The sequence below is a fragment of the Mesoplodon bidens genome (assembly GCF_964165515.1).
Source record: "Mesoplodon bidens genome assembly, chromosome: 15".
Classification (NCBI taxonomy): domain Eukaryota; kingdom Metazoa; phylum Chordata; class Mammalia; order Artiodactyla; family Ziphiidae; genus Mesoplodon; species Mesoplodon bidens.
In genome coordinates, this window is record NC_138171.1 from 35,027,059 (window position 1) to 35,044,968 (window position 17,910).

Consider the following 17,910-nt stretch of genomic DNA (forward strand, 5'->3'; position numbering starts at 1 on the left):
AGGGTCACACCCCATGTGTCTTCCAGCTTCTAGGGCCTCAGCCCAGAGGAGTGGAGCAAGGCCACATCTAGACATCTAAAACTGGGACTCAGAAGAAAAAAAATGGGGGGAAGGGAGCTGAGGGGAGCTATTTGGTGTACATGCTGAAGGGAATCTTTCTGAGCCCCCGGGTCTCTGCTCCTGCCACCAACACACACAGAACAGTCATTCTTCTCCTCCTGAACAGGTATTTAATAGTCTTATTTCAGTTGGAAGCAGTAGTTGGAGAATAAGTTACAGGAACAAACCAAAAAAAACCCCCCAAAAAACCAAAAAACCCCACATAAAGTGCTTCAGACTGCAAACGTAAACATGAGGGCGAGGGGAGGCCGCCGAGCTCTCTCCCCTGACCTGAGACAGGAGGGTCATGTCATTGTCGGGTCCCTTTACCACCCTCTGACCTCAGCCCTGCGGGTGGGAGGGAGGGAGGGAGGGAGTGTCAGAGGCAGGGAAGACAACTTAAAGGAACGAGGAAAACACTTTGTAAACTTAGAACCAGGGTGCAAGGCAGGGGGCAAGGGAGCTCCTGGAGCCCTTGCCTTGGCCGAGGGGTGGGGCCAGCCCCCCCCCAGGAGGTCCGGGAAATACTGTTGGCTTCACGCCGCAGCCATCCCTGTCTGATTCACAGCTTCTTCCCTCGTCCCTCATCAGCAGACACAGACAGGCGGCCCTGCAGGGCCTCCTCACCCTCGGTGGGAGGCATCCCAGGGGAGGCACAGCCTGGAGGGAGCACCGCTCTGCGGGGGCTGTTGATTTCCAGGAGTGTGAGAGGGAGGAGAGCCGGACAGCGCTACTTGACGGGCTCCACTACCAGGACCTTGCACTCGCGCTTGGCGATCTTGTCCAGAGAGAGCACAGCCTTGTCCGGGGGCAGGTAGAGGGGGCGGCCGACAGGCGAGGCCACGGGGGGTGTGATGGCCCTGCGCTCCATCACGCTGCCCGACCTGGGGGAAGGCAGAGGCTATGAGCTCTGGTTGGACCCAGGGCCCCTCCCTGCTCCCTCTCCAACTCTGGCCTCTACCAAGTCCACTGGCACCCCTCCCGCGGTTCCGTACCTCATGAGGTGGCTGCGGGAGGGCTGTTGGTGGGAGAAGGACTGAGAGCGGCCCAGGCTCGCCTGGTGCCTCTCGACCAAGTCCCGGACGGCAGGGCTGCTGGGGCTGCTCTTGCGGGAGAGAGGCCGGGCCTCGGGCGGAGGGTGGGACACGCTGGCGGTGAACTGCAGCTTCAGTTTCATGTGCTGGCTCAGCTGGGGTAGGGAGACATGGATCAGCCACCCAGCTCGGCTTCCAGGCCCCCGACCTCCTTTCAGGTCATCTTCCCCACTTGACAGGCCGAAGTCGGATCTAAATTCCACCTTCCCTCCGCGCGGCTTTGTAGCACCGCCCATTATGCTTCAGTCACAGAAGCCAGCGGCTCTGACTCCTTCTACCTGACGCTCTCCCTCACCCAGCACACAGCCTGGCCCCCACCAGCCCACCTCGAAGAGCCCCGTCCTCAGAGCCTGGAAGGCGACACTGAAGGTGAGCGCGCTGCCCTTCCGGGAAAAGCCGAGGTTGTTGAGGGGTGTGTGGCAGACGATGGAGTCCAGGGCTGCCTGCATGGCCCGGCGCTCCTCCTCACACAGCTGCTTTCCTGGGGGGCAGAAACGGGGGCTGGGAAACACATCTGTATGGTGTTCCTCAGTTTGCAGAGGGCATTCACGAGCACAGTCTTGATTGATCCTCAGAGCCACTCTGTGGAGTAAACTGAGTATATGCTATTGTTTGCTGAATTTTATAAATGACGGTAGCTAATACTTACTGTGTACTGAGATCTATTCTAACCACTTCACGTAATATTAACTCACTAAGTCGCTGTAACAGCCCCACGAGGTATTATTTTCTCCATTTGAGAGATGTGAAATCTGAGGCTCAGAGAGGTTAAGTAACCTACCAAAGGTCACACAGCTAAGAAGTGGGAGAGGTACAAGTCAAACGTACCAGGGAGCCCAGCTCCAGTGTCAAGGCCCTTAAAATCACTCTGCCCCGCGGCCTCTCTAAACTCTCCATTGTGACACCATGGAGACCACCCTGGATCAGAGCCGAAGCAGCCTGCCACAGTCACCCATCTCTGTGACTGCTTCCCTTCCCCTCCCCTCCTTCGGGACAAGGTTAGGCCTGGCAGCCACCTACCAGCCTGGGCGTGCTCCGGGGTCCACACGAGCCTCACAGCAAGGAAGTCTTGGAGATTGTTGAGCAGCGTATAGGTGACAGTGAAACGCTCGTAGGTCTGAACAGGGGACTCACAAGAAGCAGTCATCACAAAGCATGGGCGGTCCAGGCGGATGCTGGGCAGGCTAGAAGCAGTGAGAGAGAGAGGGAAGCAGGGTGTGTGTGTTTTGAAACAAAGATGAACAGGGTGGTACCCAGGCGGGGCCGGGGTGGGGTGTCCCACAAACTCACCGGTAGTGGGTATAGATGCTCTGGGTAAAGGGCAGCTTCGGCGTGGACCACTGAACCACAGCAATCAGGGGAACTTCTAGGCCCTGCCAGAGGGACGAAGGGAAACATCACATGTATCAGAGGTTCCCTCTCCCCTTAGTCAACCCCCTGGCCTCTTCCTCCCACTGCATTTTCTCACCCTTTCTCCTGAACACACCAGTCTCTTATACTCACCTCCTTGGCCCCTGGAGGGGGCTGCTCACCCCCTCTGAGCTGGAATAGGAAGTTGTGTTCCTCCAGAGCACTAAGCAAGCAGGGGAAGCAGCCGGAGGTACCAGGGAGCCGGCAGAAGGAGCCCATGGAGACTTCCCCAGATTGGTGACTAGTTCAGAAGAAAGGGACCAGAGCTGGATCTTTCCACACGAGAGCTCTCGGCCCTGCCCCCATCCCCACCACTGTGCGGCCCTGCCCCTCCCCAGGACCTCACCAGACATTGTCCACCAGCAGCACAGAGCCATCGGGCATGACAGGCAGATAACTGGCATTGAAGTTTGGGAGAATGCGGATATCCCAGATGGAAATTTCCTCCTGGGAGGAGCTGTTCAGCACTGTCGGAGGTAACCAGCTCAGCTCAGAGTATCTGGACCCCTTGGACCCCACCTTTTCCCCCCTAAAATGGATCTATCCCCACCAGAGTAACTGACACCCAGTCAGTGCCCTTGCTGCTGCCCAAGACCTGAGCCGCCAGTCTGCTCACCCTTGAGCACGGTCAAGTGTTTTCCAGCCACAGTGAACTGGCGACATTTCAGAACTGGAGGGGGCAGCAGAGTCAGCAGGGTGCTCACTGCAGGAGAGGGCAGAGGCAAGAGATGATGGGCTGGGTGAGCCTCATTCCAACCCACAGTTCTAATCTTGCTCTTCTCTCCAGCTTGGGCACTTGCCAGTATCACCCCTCCACTGTCCCCCAAACTCCAGACTCCAGCATTTCCTCTCTGCATTCTCCTCCCCACCTTGGGCCTTGAAAGCGCTCTGCTCGCCCCGGAAGGTCTCCCCAGGAGATCGGGTCTGCAGCAAGCGCAGGTAGCCTTGATCTCTGACCTCTGGTGCCTCAACCTCCCGCTTCCACACGGTCACTACAATCTGAGCACAGGGGACACAGGACCACGGTCGAGAGGAGAGACACACAGCCAGCCAGCCTCAGAAAGGGCGTCTGAATTAGGACAACAGCTCCACCCCGTGCCAGCCTTACCTTGGCCTTAGGTGTCCCTGGGGGCAGTCTATCCAGTGAAACGGTGAGTGGGAAGATAACCTCATCTGTGGACACAATTGGTTCCTCCACAGGCAGCTGGGTTGTGAAAAGGGTGAAGAGGTCAGAAGAGTCAAGGCCGCCAGCAGCGCCAGCGTTCCCTTTAAGATCTGCGGTACGTGGTTCTCGCCCTCCCCTCTCCTCACCCGTCATCGGCCTCCCGCTTCCCTCCAGCGTCCCTCTCCCCTCCCGTCTTTGGAGCCCAGCAGACCGCCCCTCCGCCCTGTGCCGTGTCGCCCCGAGCTCCTCACCGTGGTCGCTCCCCCTGAGGTAGCAGGGCCCGGGCCGTGGGTGAGGAGGGGGCTGCAGCCTCGAAACAACCCCCCACCACCAGGGTCCCCGCCCCCCGGGGGTTCGGAATCCTGGTCGCCGGAGCCACCGCCCACGGGCGCCCCTCCAGCGCTGACTGAGGCCAGGGCGGCCAGGGCGGTCGCCAGTTCTGCCCAGGCCCCTCGGGAGCCCAAGCCCGGGCCGCCTCCGGCGCCGGACCCCACGCCGCCCCGGCAGCGCAGCACCAGCAGGAAGCGGACAGTCTCCCCCAGGTAGAGGTGGTTGCGCCGGGGCAGCGCCCGGTACCGGCCCGGGTCCCCAGCCAGCTCCGCGCGTGGCGGCAGCGGCACGGCCGGGAAGTACATCGAGTAGTCGCACTGGGACTCCATGGGCGGCGAGGGTGGCGCGGGCCGGGGAGCGAAGTGGGCCGTGGCCGGCGGAGGGCGAGGGGGCCGCTGGGGTGGGTCCGGCGAGCCCCGAGCCCCGACCGGTGCTGCGCGCGGCCGGACCGGCCCGACAGACCAGCCGGGGCCGGGAACCGGGGCAACGAGCCCGGAACCGAGACCCCGTGGGCCCGGAACCGGGGTGCTGGGCCGAATGACTGGAGAGACACCGGAAGCGGAAGGGAAGGGGCGTGGCCTCGGAGGCGCCGGAATTTGTGGGCGACCGGATTTTGGACAAGAGGAGCGGTGTGTGCGTGTGGTTAACCTGCTGCACGAAGGGTTTAGGTGAGACTGCAGACAGACCCCTTCTTAGAGGAGTACTATGAAGAGAACCCCCTCCAACCCCGTTTCTCCCAGGAAGATGCTCCATCCCCTTCCCTTCCGCCCTATATAGAGCAGGTCAAAGTTTCAAATTATTTATTCATTCAACAAACATTTCATAGTGAAATGAGTATAGCCCAGTAACAAATATTTCATAGAGAGATGGACGCATTATTCCTATCCCTTGTGTCCCAAACAATCTCTTCCGTACTCCATGGTTTGCTCCTCCAGGGGTCTTTGAGAGTGCTGTTTGGACCTGGGTGGGGGGGCGCGAGGTGCTGGAAAGAGAAAGGGGCAAGATGGGGGGAGGATGCTTCTAGGACTAGGATTCCTTGGCACAGGCTGGAGGACGTGGGGCCCACATCCGTGCCAAGTTCCACTTTTCCTTTGGGGAGCAGACATGGTCTCTGGGGGAAGCAGAAAGGGCATGTGGCTGCCTCACACTCATCACTGTGCCCCTGTGGCTCAGCTGCTTTTCAGCCTAAGACTTAGTGGTCTGATGCCTAGGGGGAGGGTAGCCTTGAAGTCTTGAGGGGCACAGAGACTGTTGGGGGGAACTGCTTGGCATCTAGCTTGTCCTTGTACTGTAGCTCAGGGGTAGCCAGGCGCTCACACTCCTCCTGGTCTTGGAGGCTCAGGCCACTCCGAAGCACGTAACCCAAAACCTTACCTGACCCAAACTGGAAAGGGCGGAACCGCCGGTCCGTGATGTACTTGGGGTCTAAAGCCTCACCCCCCACCAGACAGTGTTTAGCCAGGGCCTCTCGGCGAGCCCGGAGCTCCGCCACAGCACTGTCCAGCCGGCTCTGGCCGTATTGCTTTATCCGGGCCCACAGGCTGTGGTTGAAGTGAACATAGAGAGCCCAGTCCAGGTTGTTCCAGGCTCGGGCCCGTGCAGACAGCTGCCTGTCCTCAGCAGTCAGTCCACCATCGCCGACAGCACTTCCACCCTGCCCACTTCCAGCCTGAGCGTTGTGCATGAAGCCCACCACATCATCTAGACCCCAGCACAGGGCATCTGCTAGCAGGACCAATGACTCGTCAAAGTACTCGGCCACCAAAACCAGGTCAAAGACAGAGTCCAGCCAGGCCAGATTCCACTGGATGAAGGATGAAGACCCCAAATCTAAAGAGGCAGAGCTGGACGTCTGGCTGTGACCATCAGCAACAGTGGGAATGGGATGGAAGAGAGCATTGGAATCCAAGGTGGAGGCTCGCGGGCCAACACCAGAAGGCAGGTGTGGCAGGTTGGGATCTCTGGGGGGATGAGGATTCCCTCTCTTGGTCCTCATCTCTGGGGGAAAGGGGAGGCCAAAGTCAAACCATAGCAAGTTGCGTGCATAGTGGTCCCCACGGGCCCCGGGCTGGTAGAAGGCTCGGGGATTGTCCAAGAAGGCAGCCAAGGATGGTGATTTGCGGAAAGCCGATGATGTGGATTTATAGTAGGAGAAGGCAGAGCGGGCCAGAGCTGCTGGGTCTCGGACAATGGAAAAGAAGAAGCTGTCAGAAGGCATGACCTGAAGTACCTGCAGAGAAGAGGAAACAGACATAGGGAGAGAGAACTAGGCCAGGAAGAAACTAAGAGCAAACCCAGTGCCCACTGATCCCCCAGCCTCCTCCAACCTCCTTCTGACAGCTCTGCTGGGAACCCCCAGCTTCCTTCACCAGCTACATAGATCTTGGGTAGGGCACTTAATATCTCTGAGACTCGATTTGCTTATCTGCAAAACGGGGATCCATCATACCTTCCTTCCCAAGTGATTATGGAGGTTACATGAGATAAGGGTAGGAAGGAACCTGGAACATGGGAAGCTCCTGGAGAACATTAACTTCCTTGGGCCTTTCTGTCTGCCTTGGTCAGTAACACTTCTAGCAATCAAGCTTTGTGTTCACTTCTCCAACAAAAACCTAGGTGCCTACTCTGGGACTCTTTGTCACAACTCGAAGAAAGGAGCTGGCCTCAGGCCTTCTCAGGGGGATCACTGGCAGCAAATAGGAAGGAGTCAGAGCAGTCCTAACGCTGTCTCAGGTGTAGGCATCAGGGCAGGCCAAGCCCAGGGTGGCCGGAGGACAGGGCACTCCTGGGGCTCCTTGGCATCTTGCAGAGCAAGAGACGGTCCTGAAATGGGCACTGGGGAGCCATGGCCACTCGGTAGGGTCCTGCTCAGAGGCCTGGGATGTGTGATCCCACTTCTCGGCAAGAAGGAAGGTGGGAATTGAGCTGAGCCACACCCTAGCGTGGTCCTGCAGGCAGATCCATGCCAGAACCCAGCTCTGGGGCTCCTTGAAGGGTTTCCGCCTCTGAACGTGACCTCTGTCATTGAACCTGACTCCCTGACAAGTCTTCCAGTCTGCCCTGCCGATGTGGGCATGCCTGCAGGGCGAGCCTGTGAGCTGTATGTCTTTTTGAGGGCATAGGGGAACAGTGCAGAGAACAGTCTGTGGCATCAGATGGACCTGGAATAAAATCCCAATTCAGCCATTTACCAACTGTGTAACTTTGGGCAGGTTATCGAACTTCTCAGAGCCTTCTCAGAGCCTCCATCAGTAAATCTGGGTTAACACTTACCTTGAAGGATGTGGAAGTGTGGGGAACATGGGAGGTAGTGAGGGGTGGTGATGATCATCCTAAACTCCAGAGGAACCTGCCTCAGTGATTGCTGTCCTCGCCTCACTCCCAGCAGTGCCCCCTCGCTTCCCATTAGATCACATTCATGCTGCTCAGCTGCCTTCTCCAGCTCCAGCTCCAATAGGACTGCCTTTGCAGCCACCACTGAAGTTCTACCACCTACACACGTACACACACCAATGCCACCATATCTTTAAGATGTTTTGCTCTAAGAACACCTGATATTTTCCTCTAAGAACACCTGATATTTTCCTTACTACAAAGTCATGTCCACCCTTTCCTATAAAACCCACCTCTCCAGAAAGCCCCACCTCTTTGGATGAATATTCTCCCCACAGTTCCAAATACAAACACACATACACATGCACACAGCCCACAGAAGGCGCTTTGACTTTGGAGCAGCTGGGCCTGGGTTCAAATGCTAGCTCTGTGGCTTTCCGTTAACAGAGGCCTGTCACTTAGCCTCTCTGAGATTCAACCTCCTCATCTGTGTAGTGGAGACACTTATAATGCCTTCCTGGCAGGATGATGGTAAGATGACTACCCAGCACCCAAGAAGTATTCAGTGAAAGTTTGCTCTTTCCCTGTATGTGTTCATTTGTCCATTGATTTTCTTCCTCCAAGAGGTTCGTGTGTGTGTGTGTGTGTGTGTCTGTACGGATAACCTGTGAATGTGTGCACTCATCTCCCCCTTGAGAACTGAGGCTCCGGGGGTTGGGGGTGGGGCCGGGACTGGGGCTTGGCATGTAGCTGATCCTCAAAATCTGGCAGACGTGATGAGGGGAGTGAGATGCAGACGGGACAGAAGGCAGTGACTGCGCAGGGCCCTGGTAGTGCCAGTGGAAGGGGCCAGGAAGGGCCAGGTAACTGGAGGGAGGGTTGGCGGGGTGGGGTCAGAGTTGGCGGGACACTGATGCCAGCAGGATAAATTGGTCAAGGAGAGAGACTGCAGTAAACTCTAGATGGGAGAGGGCAGAACTTCAGCTGCCAGAAAATTCTGAGGGAGGGACAGCTGAGGAGGGGGCAGCAGGACTCACCTTTGTGGCCCCCATGCCCAACTCTTGGGTGAGGGGATGCCTGGGGAGCCTCCAGGCCTGGGGTCTCCTCCCCTGGTGGTCTTGGCTACAGGCATGAGCCCATCTCTCGCCAGTCCTGTCCACCCCCTCGACACTCCTCACCTCTTTCAGGTTGAACCTCATGTGATGACAGAGGATGTGGAAGGGGGGCTGGGTGCCTCCACCCTGAGGGCGGTAGCCTTTGACCCGAGAGGCCTGGAAAAGCTTTGGGTAGCCAAACTGGTAGCGGGCGGGGAGGGCGAAGCGCAGCCCGTGTCGGTCCCCGTAGCGGTGAAGTAGACTGAGCACAGAGCTGCTCCCGGATTTATGCGTCTTCAGGAACACGAGTCGCTGCCTTGGCAGGCAGGATGGCACAGCTGGTCCCGGGGTTGAGGCCCAGGACTGTCTGAGTTGCAGCCCAGGTAGCCTGGGGGAGAGACGGGAGGGGAAGTGTCCTGTCCCTTAGCAGCAGGTGGATGAGTGTCTTGTGGAGCAAGGACGAGGGCATGGAGCGTCCTCTGAGTCCCCAAGAGTCACAGCCCCAGGTGGGACGGGGAGGAGCAAGTGGGGGGCATCTGTGGGGCATTGGGACAAGATGGGAACTCACCTCCTCTGGAAGGGACCCCCCCAGAGCTGGAGGGCAAATCCGATGGTCATGAAGACTCCCAGAGCCACCCCCAGGCTCCGAGGCCCCCAGAGGCGCATGGTCCTGGTAGGAGACAGAGGGCCCGTGTGGCACGGGGAAGGGTGACGCTAGAGAGGGGCAGGGCAAGGGCCAGGCACAGAGGCAGAGACAGCTTGAGACAGCTGTGCAGCCGCGGAAGGCGCCGGTTTGAGTTTGGGGGTTCATTCCCCAGGTCTGCTCGCAGCCCCGGTTGAGTCTGCCCCGAGTTAGCAGATTTTTGCCTCTGTCAGCGTCTAGAAGGGAAATAAGGGGGAAGAAGGAGAGTCTAAGGAGCGGGTAGAGCCTTCTCTCCTGCTGCTGCAGCTGAGACCTCATTCCGGGCAGGGGGGCAGCGGAGGGGGGAGCCCTCTCTACACCCAGATCTTATAGGTGCCCCACGACTGCTTCTCTGCTGCCAGCCTGCAGCTCCCTCCAACCCCCACTGACGGCTCCTCACTGAGCCCCAGGGATTTGGAAGGGAAGGGGCGAAAGATCAGACCGGTCTGCTCATACCAGTGAAACGGACATCACCAGGCCCCTGACCACCTCTGCCCCTCTATCTGTGACAAGCCGGGCTGAAGAGCCCCATTCTGAGGCTGAGAGGAGAAGCCATAAGGAGGGAATGAGGGCCAGACAGGGCACCAGCTTAGGAACCCAGGGAGGTGAAAGCACAGGAGCAACTTTGTAAAGAATAAGAGCCGACCAGCTCATCTAAGCTCAGGTGTGCTTTCCCTCTCGGCGCCAGGCAGAGCCCAGTGTGTGAGAGGGCCTGGGGGGTGGTGGGTGTAGGGTTGTTTAGGAAGCCCAGATCCCAGATCCCACACACCCCTATTCCCACTTTCCAACCCCAGCAGTGCACCCAGAGGGGATTGAGAGGGTGGGGCTGGAGAGAGACTCTGCGACACAAAGAGACAAAACCCGAACGCCGAGCTTCAGAATTCCCTCCCAGGCCCCAGCTTCCCAGTCTACTGGGAGTCCAGACCTGCCCCTTCAATTCCAACCCGCAGCCCCTCCACCAAGCCCCGACGGCCCCCTTTGAGGACGAGCCCGGAGCGACCCCAGGCAGAGAACCCACACCGGCCACCTAGAGACCCGCCCCCTCTGGCATCATCCCCCAATTTCCTCCCCTAACCCAGCGTCCAGGATCCAGCCCCGCACTGGACTCCTTCCTGTGTCCAGATTTCTTCTATTCCTTCCATCCATCCCTGTCTCCTCCTATTACTCCCGATTCCAGCCCGCAGTTCCTTCCAGCTTTGGTGACTGCTCAGTCTGTTGCCAGCCCTGGGTCGGCTCCCTCTGGGGTTCTCTCTATGAAACCCCCCAAGTCTCCTCCCATAAACTCTAGAGTCCCTCCACCGGCCGAGGCCTCGGCTTCACATGCCCACTCACCAGGCCACCTGAGAAGCAGCAGGGAAATCGGGGTCTGGCCCTCCCGCCTGCTCCAGCCACCGCCCGGTTTCTCGCTCGGCTCAACTTTCCCCCTAAACTTTCTCAGCGCCCAGGCTCCTCCCCCTCCCTCCCTTTGTCCCGCCAGTCTCTGCAGCTGATTCGGCTTTGATCGCGTCTCTGGGTCTCTCCCGCCCTGCACCTTTCCCTCTCCTTCAGGGCACCCAGCCTGCCATTGGAAGACACCAGTCCTACCCTCCTTTGGCACTTAGGAATCAATTATACTTTTTCTTTCAGCTTTCTGCAGAACAAAAGACTCATTCAGGCGACCAAAGGAAAGAAGGAAAGAAGAAAGAATAACAGACAAGAGTTGAAAGCAGACATTGTCAAGGACATGACAAGGTAGCCAGAGGCTGACACAGAGAACTGGGGCCCCGACCCTGAAGGCAGGGTCAGTGGTGTGGTAATATTAACGGTAGCTTGGGTCCAAAAGAGTTTTGCAGTCCCCTCCCCGCAACTCTCCCCATTTTGTAGATGAAGGTGCTCAGACCCAGAGGGTGGACAGCTTGCCCAAACTCAATCCCAGGGGACAGGTTCCAAGATAAGCAGGTAGAAATGAACTGCTGGTCACAGAGGCTCTGGGCTAAAGGTACAGAAAGTCACACATAGGGTCCAATAAATTAGCCATTTATTTATAGAATAAACATCGAGTGAAACACTGAAACGTGAAATAGGGAAGCTTGTGAAGGATGTGGCGGATGGCAGAAGCCGTGAGATATGTTTTCTTCTTTTTTCTAGTTTAAGAAAGTGATACTGAAAAAACTCGATAGAACCTAGACCCATAGATCCTGACATCCTAGTCCCCTGCCCTGCACCCCACAAGCACCAGCTTTGTCTGTTTCTGAGACTGGGTGCCCCCCCCCATCCCCACCTTCAACTTCCTTCAAACCCCTCCCCCGGCAACTCTAAAACTCCTCCCTTTTTCTCTGTTGGGGCTCACCACCAGCCCAACCGTAGAGGCTGGGTTAGAGAGACCACACCTCCTTCCTAAATAAATAACCCCCAGCCCCTCCTCCCCAGATACCAAATGAAAAAATAAATATTGTGAACACCCACCCCCAACCCAACCCACCAATGGAAATCTCCTGGATTTGGGGCCCCAGCCATTCACCCAAAAAGTCCCTTCTCTACCCTCTCTGCAGCCCCCTTCGACTCCTCCCCAGACCCAGCAGAGGGGGAGGAGCGGACGGGCCACGAACCCTTCTGATGCCAGGGCACCCCTCCCCAGTTATCGAGGTCCAAGCAGGGCCAGGGCTGAGAGGAAGATGATGAGGAGGGGTTGGGTGTGAAAACTGACAGACGTCCCTCCAGTCCTGCTCCTGTCTTGGCTGTGGCGGATAATGACACCTCCTCCTTTGCCCCCAGCACCATCCCTTCGAGGAGGGCGAGGAGGCCGGGCCGGGGGGGCCACAGCTGCTGCCCCAGCCATCCAGTCATCTGCATAGTGCTGTCCCTCTCCAGAGCCGCTAGCGTCCTCTGCAGGGATGGGGAGGATCGGAAACAGACAGGGATGGGAAAGAGAGGTAGCGGGAGACGGAGAGAGAAAGAGCCACAGGCAGCGAGGAAGAGAACTCGAGATAAAAACAGTGAAAGGTGGAGGGGTGGAGGAGCAGGCAGGGCGAGAAGAGGGAGAAAGCGAATGACAGGAAGGTGAGGAGAGAGATCAGATACATGAGAATGAGAGAAGGCAACGAGAGACAGGAAGAGACAACAAGACAGACAAAAAGGAGAGACAGATGGAGAGAGAGGATAAACAGGAAAAGAGAAAACAGACGTACACAGAAGCAGCAAGCAGACGGGAAGGGGGGAGGAGAGACAAAGAGAGACAGAGACAGACAGTGGGAGAGAGAAAAAAAAATGGATGTCAGTGCCTTGCTTCCCTGGCAAATTCTACTTTGGGGAGCCAGCCCCATGGCGCCCGCACCCCACTTCCCCACCTCCCGGGATTGCCCGCCCTCCCCAGTCTCCCCCAATACATTGCCCACTCTTAGGAGCTTCCCACCATTCTGTAAGAGTGTTTTGGTGTCTCCCCCAGGGAACCATAACTCATGGATAGAGACCCTGTCATTGGTGCTCTACCCCCTACCTTTGAGTAAAGCGCTCAATACGTGCGTGTAATACGTGTGAGTCAATGAATTGATGGTAACGGAGAGACGCCAGGGGAGGGACTACAGAAAGCAGGGGGCGGGGCTGCGGGTTGGCCCGGGTCCAATCGCGGAAAGCCGGGCGGAGCGAGGCCCTCGCTGCGGCCCGGGGCCTCACCCCAGTCCTCCAGCTCCAGGTCGCGTCCCAGGGCGGCCGCCTTCATCCTGGTCGTGGCCGCCCGGAGCTGCAGCCGCCGCCTCCGCGTCTGGAGGTCGGGGCTCGAGGCTTCCGCATCCAGCTCTGGGTTGTCGATCTGCCCGGCTTGGGGACCCCCGACCACGGGCGACAAGTACCTGCGAGCAGAGCAGCCCCGGAGGCTCCCGCCCCGCCCCGCCCACGGAGTCCACCTCGCCCGCCCGCCGCCGCCGCCGCCCGGCTCTCACCGGCCCCGCCCAGCTCCGGTCCAGCAGGGCGCCGCCTCCTGGGAGAGGTCCGCAGCCACGCGGGGGTCCCCGCACACTGTCAGGGGCAGCCCGGCCCAGAAGCCCCTCACCCGGCCCAGCCGCTCGCGGAGCTCCCACACCTGGACGCAAAGAGAGCCCGGGAGGAGCTGGTGCGCGCGCCCCCCGCCCCCCGCCGTGCCTGCGCCCCAGCCTGCCGCCCGCCACTCACCAGCCGGGGCAGGCTGGCGCCCGCAGCCGTCGTGGGCCGCTCCTCCTCCGCCGCCGCCGCCGACCAGAGCCGGCCCACCTCCTCCCGGGGGGCTGGGGCACGGCGGGCGCGGGCCGGCGCCGGTTGGGGGCTTCCGCATTCCTGGAACACCTGCAGCACCGGGGAGAGACCCCACAGACAGTCGTCCCGCGGTAGAAACCACACTCCAATACTCCAATCGCCCCCGACACCCCAGTTTATCCAGAGGTCCTACAGTGTGTCCCTGACACCCCGCACTGTACCCCCAGCCCGGGGCCTCCCCCTCCACCCTTCTCTCTCCGGTCCTCCCGCCACCTCCCACTCTTCTCGTGGCCCCTGTACCTGGGCTGACAGCCGCACGCTGTTTTCCTGCAGATGCATCAAACCCTCAGCGATCTTCACCCCGATGGACTGTGCTGCTAGCTCAAAGGAAAAGGGGCCCTGGATCTTCTCGGCCAGGAACAGGAGACCATCTTGAAAGAGGGAAAGAAAGAGAAAGGGTGAAATGAGGGGACATCCAGGGAGATACTCACTGAAGTAGGATGTTCCCGCAAATCCTGACCCCGGCCTTGGAGGGAAGCAGCAGGTCTTAGATTGGGGGAAACTGACATGAGAAGAGCCGCTCCTCATCCTCTCCCCTCAGAAGCGCTTAACACTCCCTCCTCCCTGGTCCACCCTGCCCACCCCCACACAGACAGCCCTCCCAGGCTTTCCTGAATCCCCTCACCCAGATAGGTCCCCCAGTCAGGATCCAGTCCCTGGCTGCCGATACAGCCGTGGGCCACGTTGAGGCAGAAGCCCCGGCAGGGTGGCAGCGAGGGGACCCCCCGACAAAGGGGGCAGCCTGTCAGACGCATCACAGCCCGTTTGCAGCCTTCAGACAGCGGCATCTGGGAGCAGAGAGCAGGCCTGTGTCATCCACGCTTGGCTGCCCTCAGCTAAGCCTGGTGCTGGGCAGAGAAAGAAGTCAAATACCCCACCCCACCTTTCCCAGGCTCTCAGTGTAGAGCTGGATATGAACATCTAGGACTGATGACCCCGTGTGGCAGGAGGAGTGACCCCAGGACTGCCACAGATCAGAGGAGGGAGGCTCCTAGGGGCCAGGTTGCAGATACTGCTTCTTGGGAGAGATGGGGTAGTGAGGGATCTGAGAAAAGGTTCAAGGACAAGAGTGAGCCCATCGTGGTTGGGGAGAGCGGAGAATGAGGATGCAGGAAGTAAGGCTGGGAGGTCAGGGAGAGAATGAGCAGTCGAGAGAGGGCCTTGAAGGCCAAGCCAGGAACCTGGCCTCCAGTAGCAGGGAAGAGGGAGCCACTGAGTGGTCCTGGAGAAAACCAGGAGGGCCAGTACTCCAATCTCAGAGATGCTATGGAGATGAGCAGGCCCCTAGAGGCTGGCAGGGGGTAAGAGTCATCAGAGGGTCAGAGGTGGGAGGAGATCATGGGTCATGACACAAGGGAGACTCCAGCCTTCCTGATTTACCCTGGGATGCCAAGGCTTCAAGGCTGATATGGGAAGGCCCCAGGCCTCTCCTGCCAGCTGGCACCGGACTCTTCTTCATGGGACCTCTCCTACTTCTTGTCTCCCTCCCTGGGCCCTGCCCATACTCAGGCTCCCTCTAACCTTAAGCGTTTCGCTGACCACATCTCTTCCGGTCTGCAGGCCCTGGATAAAGGCCCGGGCAGCCACCAGGGCCCGGGTTACCTGGGGGAGGGGAAAGAAGGTGAGAAAAACCACAGGACTGTTGAGGGTCAGTCAACACTGGGACCAAGAGACTGCACCAAGGGGATGAGCGGGGGCGGGGGGGGGTGAGGTTTGTAGGGTTATCTTGGGGTGGTTAGGAGTGTCAGGTGGTCCCGGGAGGCAGGTTCAAGAGGATCAAAGGAATCACAGTCTAGAAGGACCAAGGGGAACTGGGCTTGGGAAGAGGTGGAGGGATTACATTTTACAGGGCTTGGAGATAGAGGGTCTTGTATCAGAACAAACACTGAACCCGAAGCCAGGAGACCTGGGTGTGAAACAGCTCTACCACTTATTGGCTGTGAGACCTTAACCTCTGGGAAGTTCAGTTTCCTCATCTGTAAAATAGGAATGCTGATATCTACCTCCTAGAGTTATGATGATAATTAAATGAGAGACTATAAATGAAAATCCTTCTTAAATATTAAGTGTCTAATTCACAGTTAGTTGAACCAGAGGAAGCCAAGGTATTGGGATTAGGGAGGAGTTGGCAGAAAGGTGGGGTGGGGGAAGGCAAGAGCAGGTGAGTGGGTCAGCAACTTGCGTAAACTAGGACACAGAAAGGGGGGCCATCCAATTAAAGGAGACCAAGGAGCACTGGGTCAGGCAGAGGTGACTGGAGCTCAAGATAGGGGTCACCAGGTCAGACATGACTGCCATGCAGGATAGAGGGATCACCAGGTCAGGGGTGACTGGGGCATGGAAAGGGGGTCATTGGGCTGGAGGTGAGTAGTACATACTTCAGAGGTCACTAGGTCAAAGGTGGCTGAAGCTCAGGCCTTGGGGCCCCTCACCTGCAGGCGGAGGCGGCGGGGTGAGTCCCCAAAAGGCTTCAGAGAGTCATCAGCAGAAGAGGCCAGGCGCGTGAGGCAGAACAGGTAGTCAGGGGAGAAGATGTACTGTGGGTGCAGCAGGGGGAACATTTTCTCCAGGAGCTGAGCCCAGAAATCCACCAAGGCATCATCTAACCCCTCACTGGACCTCTCATAGTAGTCCCGTAGCCGAGAGAACAGGCCACTGAACAAGGGGGTGTGCTGGGCATACAGGCGGCCGAAGGAGCGGTGGAAGAGCAGGGACAGGGAGTGCTCGGCTGATGAGAGCATCTCCTGAAAAACCTCTGTGGCAAGTGCAGAGAAAGGGGTGTGAGGTGGGGTAAGGCCAGAGAAGGATGGAAAAGTGAAAGGGCAGAGGCAGGAAGAGATGGGCATGGGGAGAGAAAAGAAAAGTGAGTCAGAAATTAAGCAACTCTTAGAGGTCTGGGCAAATTGGGGCTGGGGGTGGAGGGCAGGACCTTGAGAGAGCCTAGGGTGGGTATGTGGGGGCTAAGCCAGGGCCAGAGTGCCTTAGGGATAGAGTCAGGAGCAAGGACGGGATGCTTGCTCGGGTCATGAGCACAGAGAGGAGGTGCGAGGCCAGGTTTGGGGACGCCAGGTCCTCACCATCAAACCTTCTGTGCCGGGCAGCCAGTGTGTGAACCAAGAAGGAGCCGCTCTCTTCCACCAGGCCTCGGAAGGTGGCCTCAGTCTCCCAGGTCAGCTTCTGCTCTATCTCACTGGAACAGCAAGTGTACTCCTGGGGACAGATCCGGAGGTGCTCACCTGGACAGAGGAGACACGAAGGAATGGTGGGAAGTCGTGTCGTGAAATTCCTTCCTCCTCCTGATCTCTGGGGGCCATCCGTTCTCTTTGAACTGTCTGGTTTCTTTTCTATTGTCTGCCACCTCATTCCCACCTGGCTCTACCCCCTTCTTATTGTCCCCTCACCCATCCCAAGTCCACTGCCACTAGCCACAGGATCAAATAAGGATGGGCCGATTTAGTGATCAGAGGGTCCTAGGTAGCCTGCCTAACATCGCACACCCCAGGCCTCTAAGGGCTTACAGGATGGATTCAATGGGAAGAATGGGGTTTGGAGGGGTGGGATTACCTGGTAAGAAAGAAAGTATTGTCATAGAAGGGGCTCATGGAAATAGCAAGGGGAACAAATTGGGCTGTGAATAAAGAAACACAGAGGTGGGTGCTAATTACTAGAAAGGGATTCCTGGGGTGGGGGTGGAGTAGAGAGCTATTATGTGAACAGGAGTGTTATTGTGATCCTGGTAAAGAAGTTCCGGAGGAGAAGAGACATTATTACTATGAGACGAAAAGATTATTATAACGGCCACTCTGAAAGGGAAGAGAGTTATTGTGAGATGGGGGACCGGCCCCCGCCCCCTCCCTCGCCCCCAATTCTCTAGTCTTCCTTTTTCTCCTCACCTGAGATCAGGGCGGGAGGGAGTAGGCTTAAGCTATATCCCCGGGCCCCCAGGATCTGCCGGGTCTCAGTGCAACTCCGGGTGACCTTTGCCTCGATACCGGGTCCAGGACCAGGACCGGGACACAGAGGCAACAGCAGAAGCAGAAGAGATCGCAGCGCGTACATAGCTGCTGCCACCTTGGGAGGGCAAAGTGGGTCCTAAGGAGGAAAGAAGAGCCGCCCGAACTCAGGAAGCCTGTTCTCTGCCGCGGGATCGCCCCGCCGGCCAGAGAAAGAGCGCGACCTCCGAAAACTGAACACGGAGCACGATCGCCGGACTAGGCGGCATCTGCCGAGACAATGGGAGCGGGAGCCGGACAGGAGGCGGGGCCCGGGGCGGGGCCCGGCCAATGATGGTAAGGAGCCGGCCTCAGGGGCGGGGTCAAGGGAGAAATTAAGCCAATGTACTGGGGAAGCTCGGCAGCGGGGCGGGACTCGGCAGGACTAAGGAGGCTGGGGGAAGGGCGTGGCCTTCCTCGGAGGCGTGGCTATTTGGTTCGCAAG

The 17,910-nt window shown here is 58.3% G+C and overlaps 3 protein-coding genes and 1 long non-coding RNA gene across 8 annotated transcripts; 1 reads left to right on the plus strand and 3 right to left on the minus strand.

Annotated features, from left to right (window-relative positions):
• Positions 1 to 7: 7 nt before the first annotated feature.
• TRAPPC14 (trafficking protein particle complex subunit 14) lies at positions 8 to 4,739 on the minus strand. Of its 2 annotated transcripts, XM_081255230.1 has the most exons (11): positions 4,020 to 4,739; positions 3,712 to 3,807; positions 3,473 to 3,602; positions 3,220 to 3,306; positions 2,950 to 3,070; positions 2,697 to 2,844; positions 2,484 to 2,566; positions 2,214 to 2,377; positions 1,520 to 1,674; positions 1,095 to 1,288; positions 21 to 983 (listed from the first exon to the last, which is right to left on the minus strand). In XM_081255230.1, exons 1-11 carry the CDS (start codon positions 4,425 to 4,427, stop codon positions 830 to 832), a joined length of 1,740 nt encoding a protein of 579 aa, XP_081111356.1. In that variant the 5' UTR covers positions 4,428 to 4,739; the 3' UTR covers positions 21 to 829. The 2 variants fall into 2 exon arrangements, with proteins under 2 accessions (XP_081111357.1, XP_081111356.1); XM_081255231.1 differs by lacking the exon at positions 3,220 to 3,306 and having other exon boundaries at positions 8 to 983.
• LOC308628398 lies at positions 1,467 to 11,123 on the plus strand. 2 transcript variants are annotated; one of them, XR_014017524.1, is made up of 3 exons: positions 1,467 to 1,562; positions 3,804 to 3,883; positions 10,834 to 11,123. It is a non-coding gene; the product is annotated as an uncharacterized lncRNA (long non-coding RNA). The 2 variants fall into 2 exon arrangements; XR_014017525.1 differs by lacking the exon at positions 1,467 to 1,562 and adding an exon at positions 3,003 to 3,079.
• Positions 4,884 to 10,667, minus strand: GAL3ST4 (galactose-3-O-sulfotransferase 4). 2 transcript variants are annotated; one of them, XM_081255236.1, is made up of 4 exons: positions 10,540 to 10,667; positions 9,094 to 9,404; positions 8,469 to 8,913; positions 4,884 to 6,328 (listed from the first exon to the last, which is right to left on the minus strand). In XM_081255236.1, exons 2-4 carry the CDS (start codon positions 9,189 to 9,191, stop codon positions 5,306 to 5,308), a joined length of 1,566 nt encoding a protein of 521 aa, XP_081111362.1. In that variant the 5' UTR covers positions 9,192 to 9,404; positions 10,540 to 10,667; the 3' UTR covers positions 4,884 to 5,305. The 2 variants fall into 2 exon arrangements, with proteins under 2 accessions (XP_081111362.1, XP_081111363.1); XM_081255237.1 differs by having other exon boundaries at positions 8,610 to 8,913; positions 10,540 to 10,665.
• An 84-nt stretch (positions 11,124 to 11,207) lies between the features above and the next one.
• GPC2 (glypican 2) lies at positions 11,208 to 17,681 on the minus strand. 2 transcript variants are annotated; one of them, XM_081255234.1, is made up of 10 exons: positions 17,367 to 17,681; positions 16,551 to 16,709; positions 15,906 to 16,228; positions 14,995 to 15,075; positions 14,099 to 14,261; positions 13,714 to 13,844; positions 13,354 to 13,503; positions 13,125 to 13,264; positions 12,859 to 13,034; positions 11,713 to 12,072 (listed from the first exon to the last, which is right to left on the minus strand). In XM_081255234.1, exons 1-10 carry the CDS (start codon positions 17,530 to 17,532, stop codon positions 11,825 to 11,827), a joined length of 1,737 nt encoding a protein of 578 aa, XP_081111360.1. In that variant the 5' UTR covers positions 17,533 to 17,681; the 3' UTR covers positions 11,713 to 11,824. The 2 variants fall into 2 exon arrangements, with proteins under 2 accessions (XP_081111361.1, XP_081111360.1); XM_081255235.1 differs by lacking the exons at positions 12,859 to 13,034; positions 13,125 to 13,264 and having other exon boundaries at positions 11,208 to 12,072; positions 17,367 to 17,557.
• Between the last annotated feature and the right edge of the window lie 229 nt (positions 17,682 to 17,910).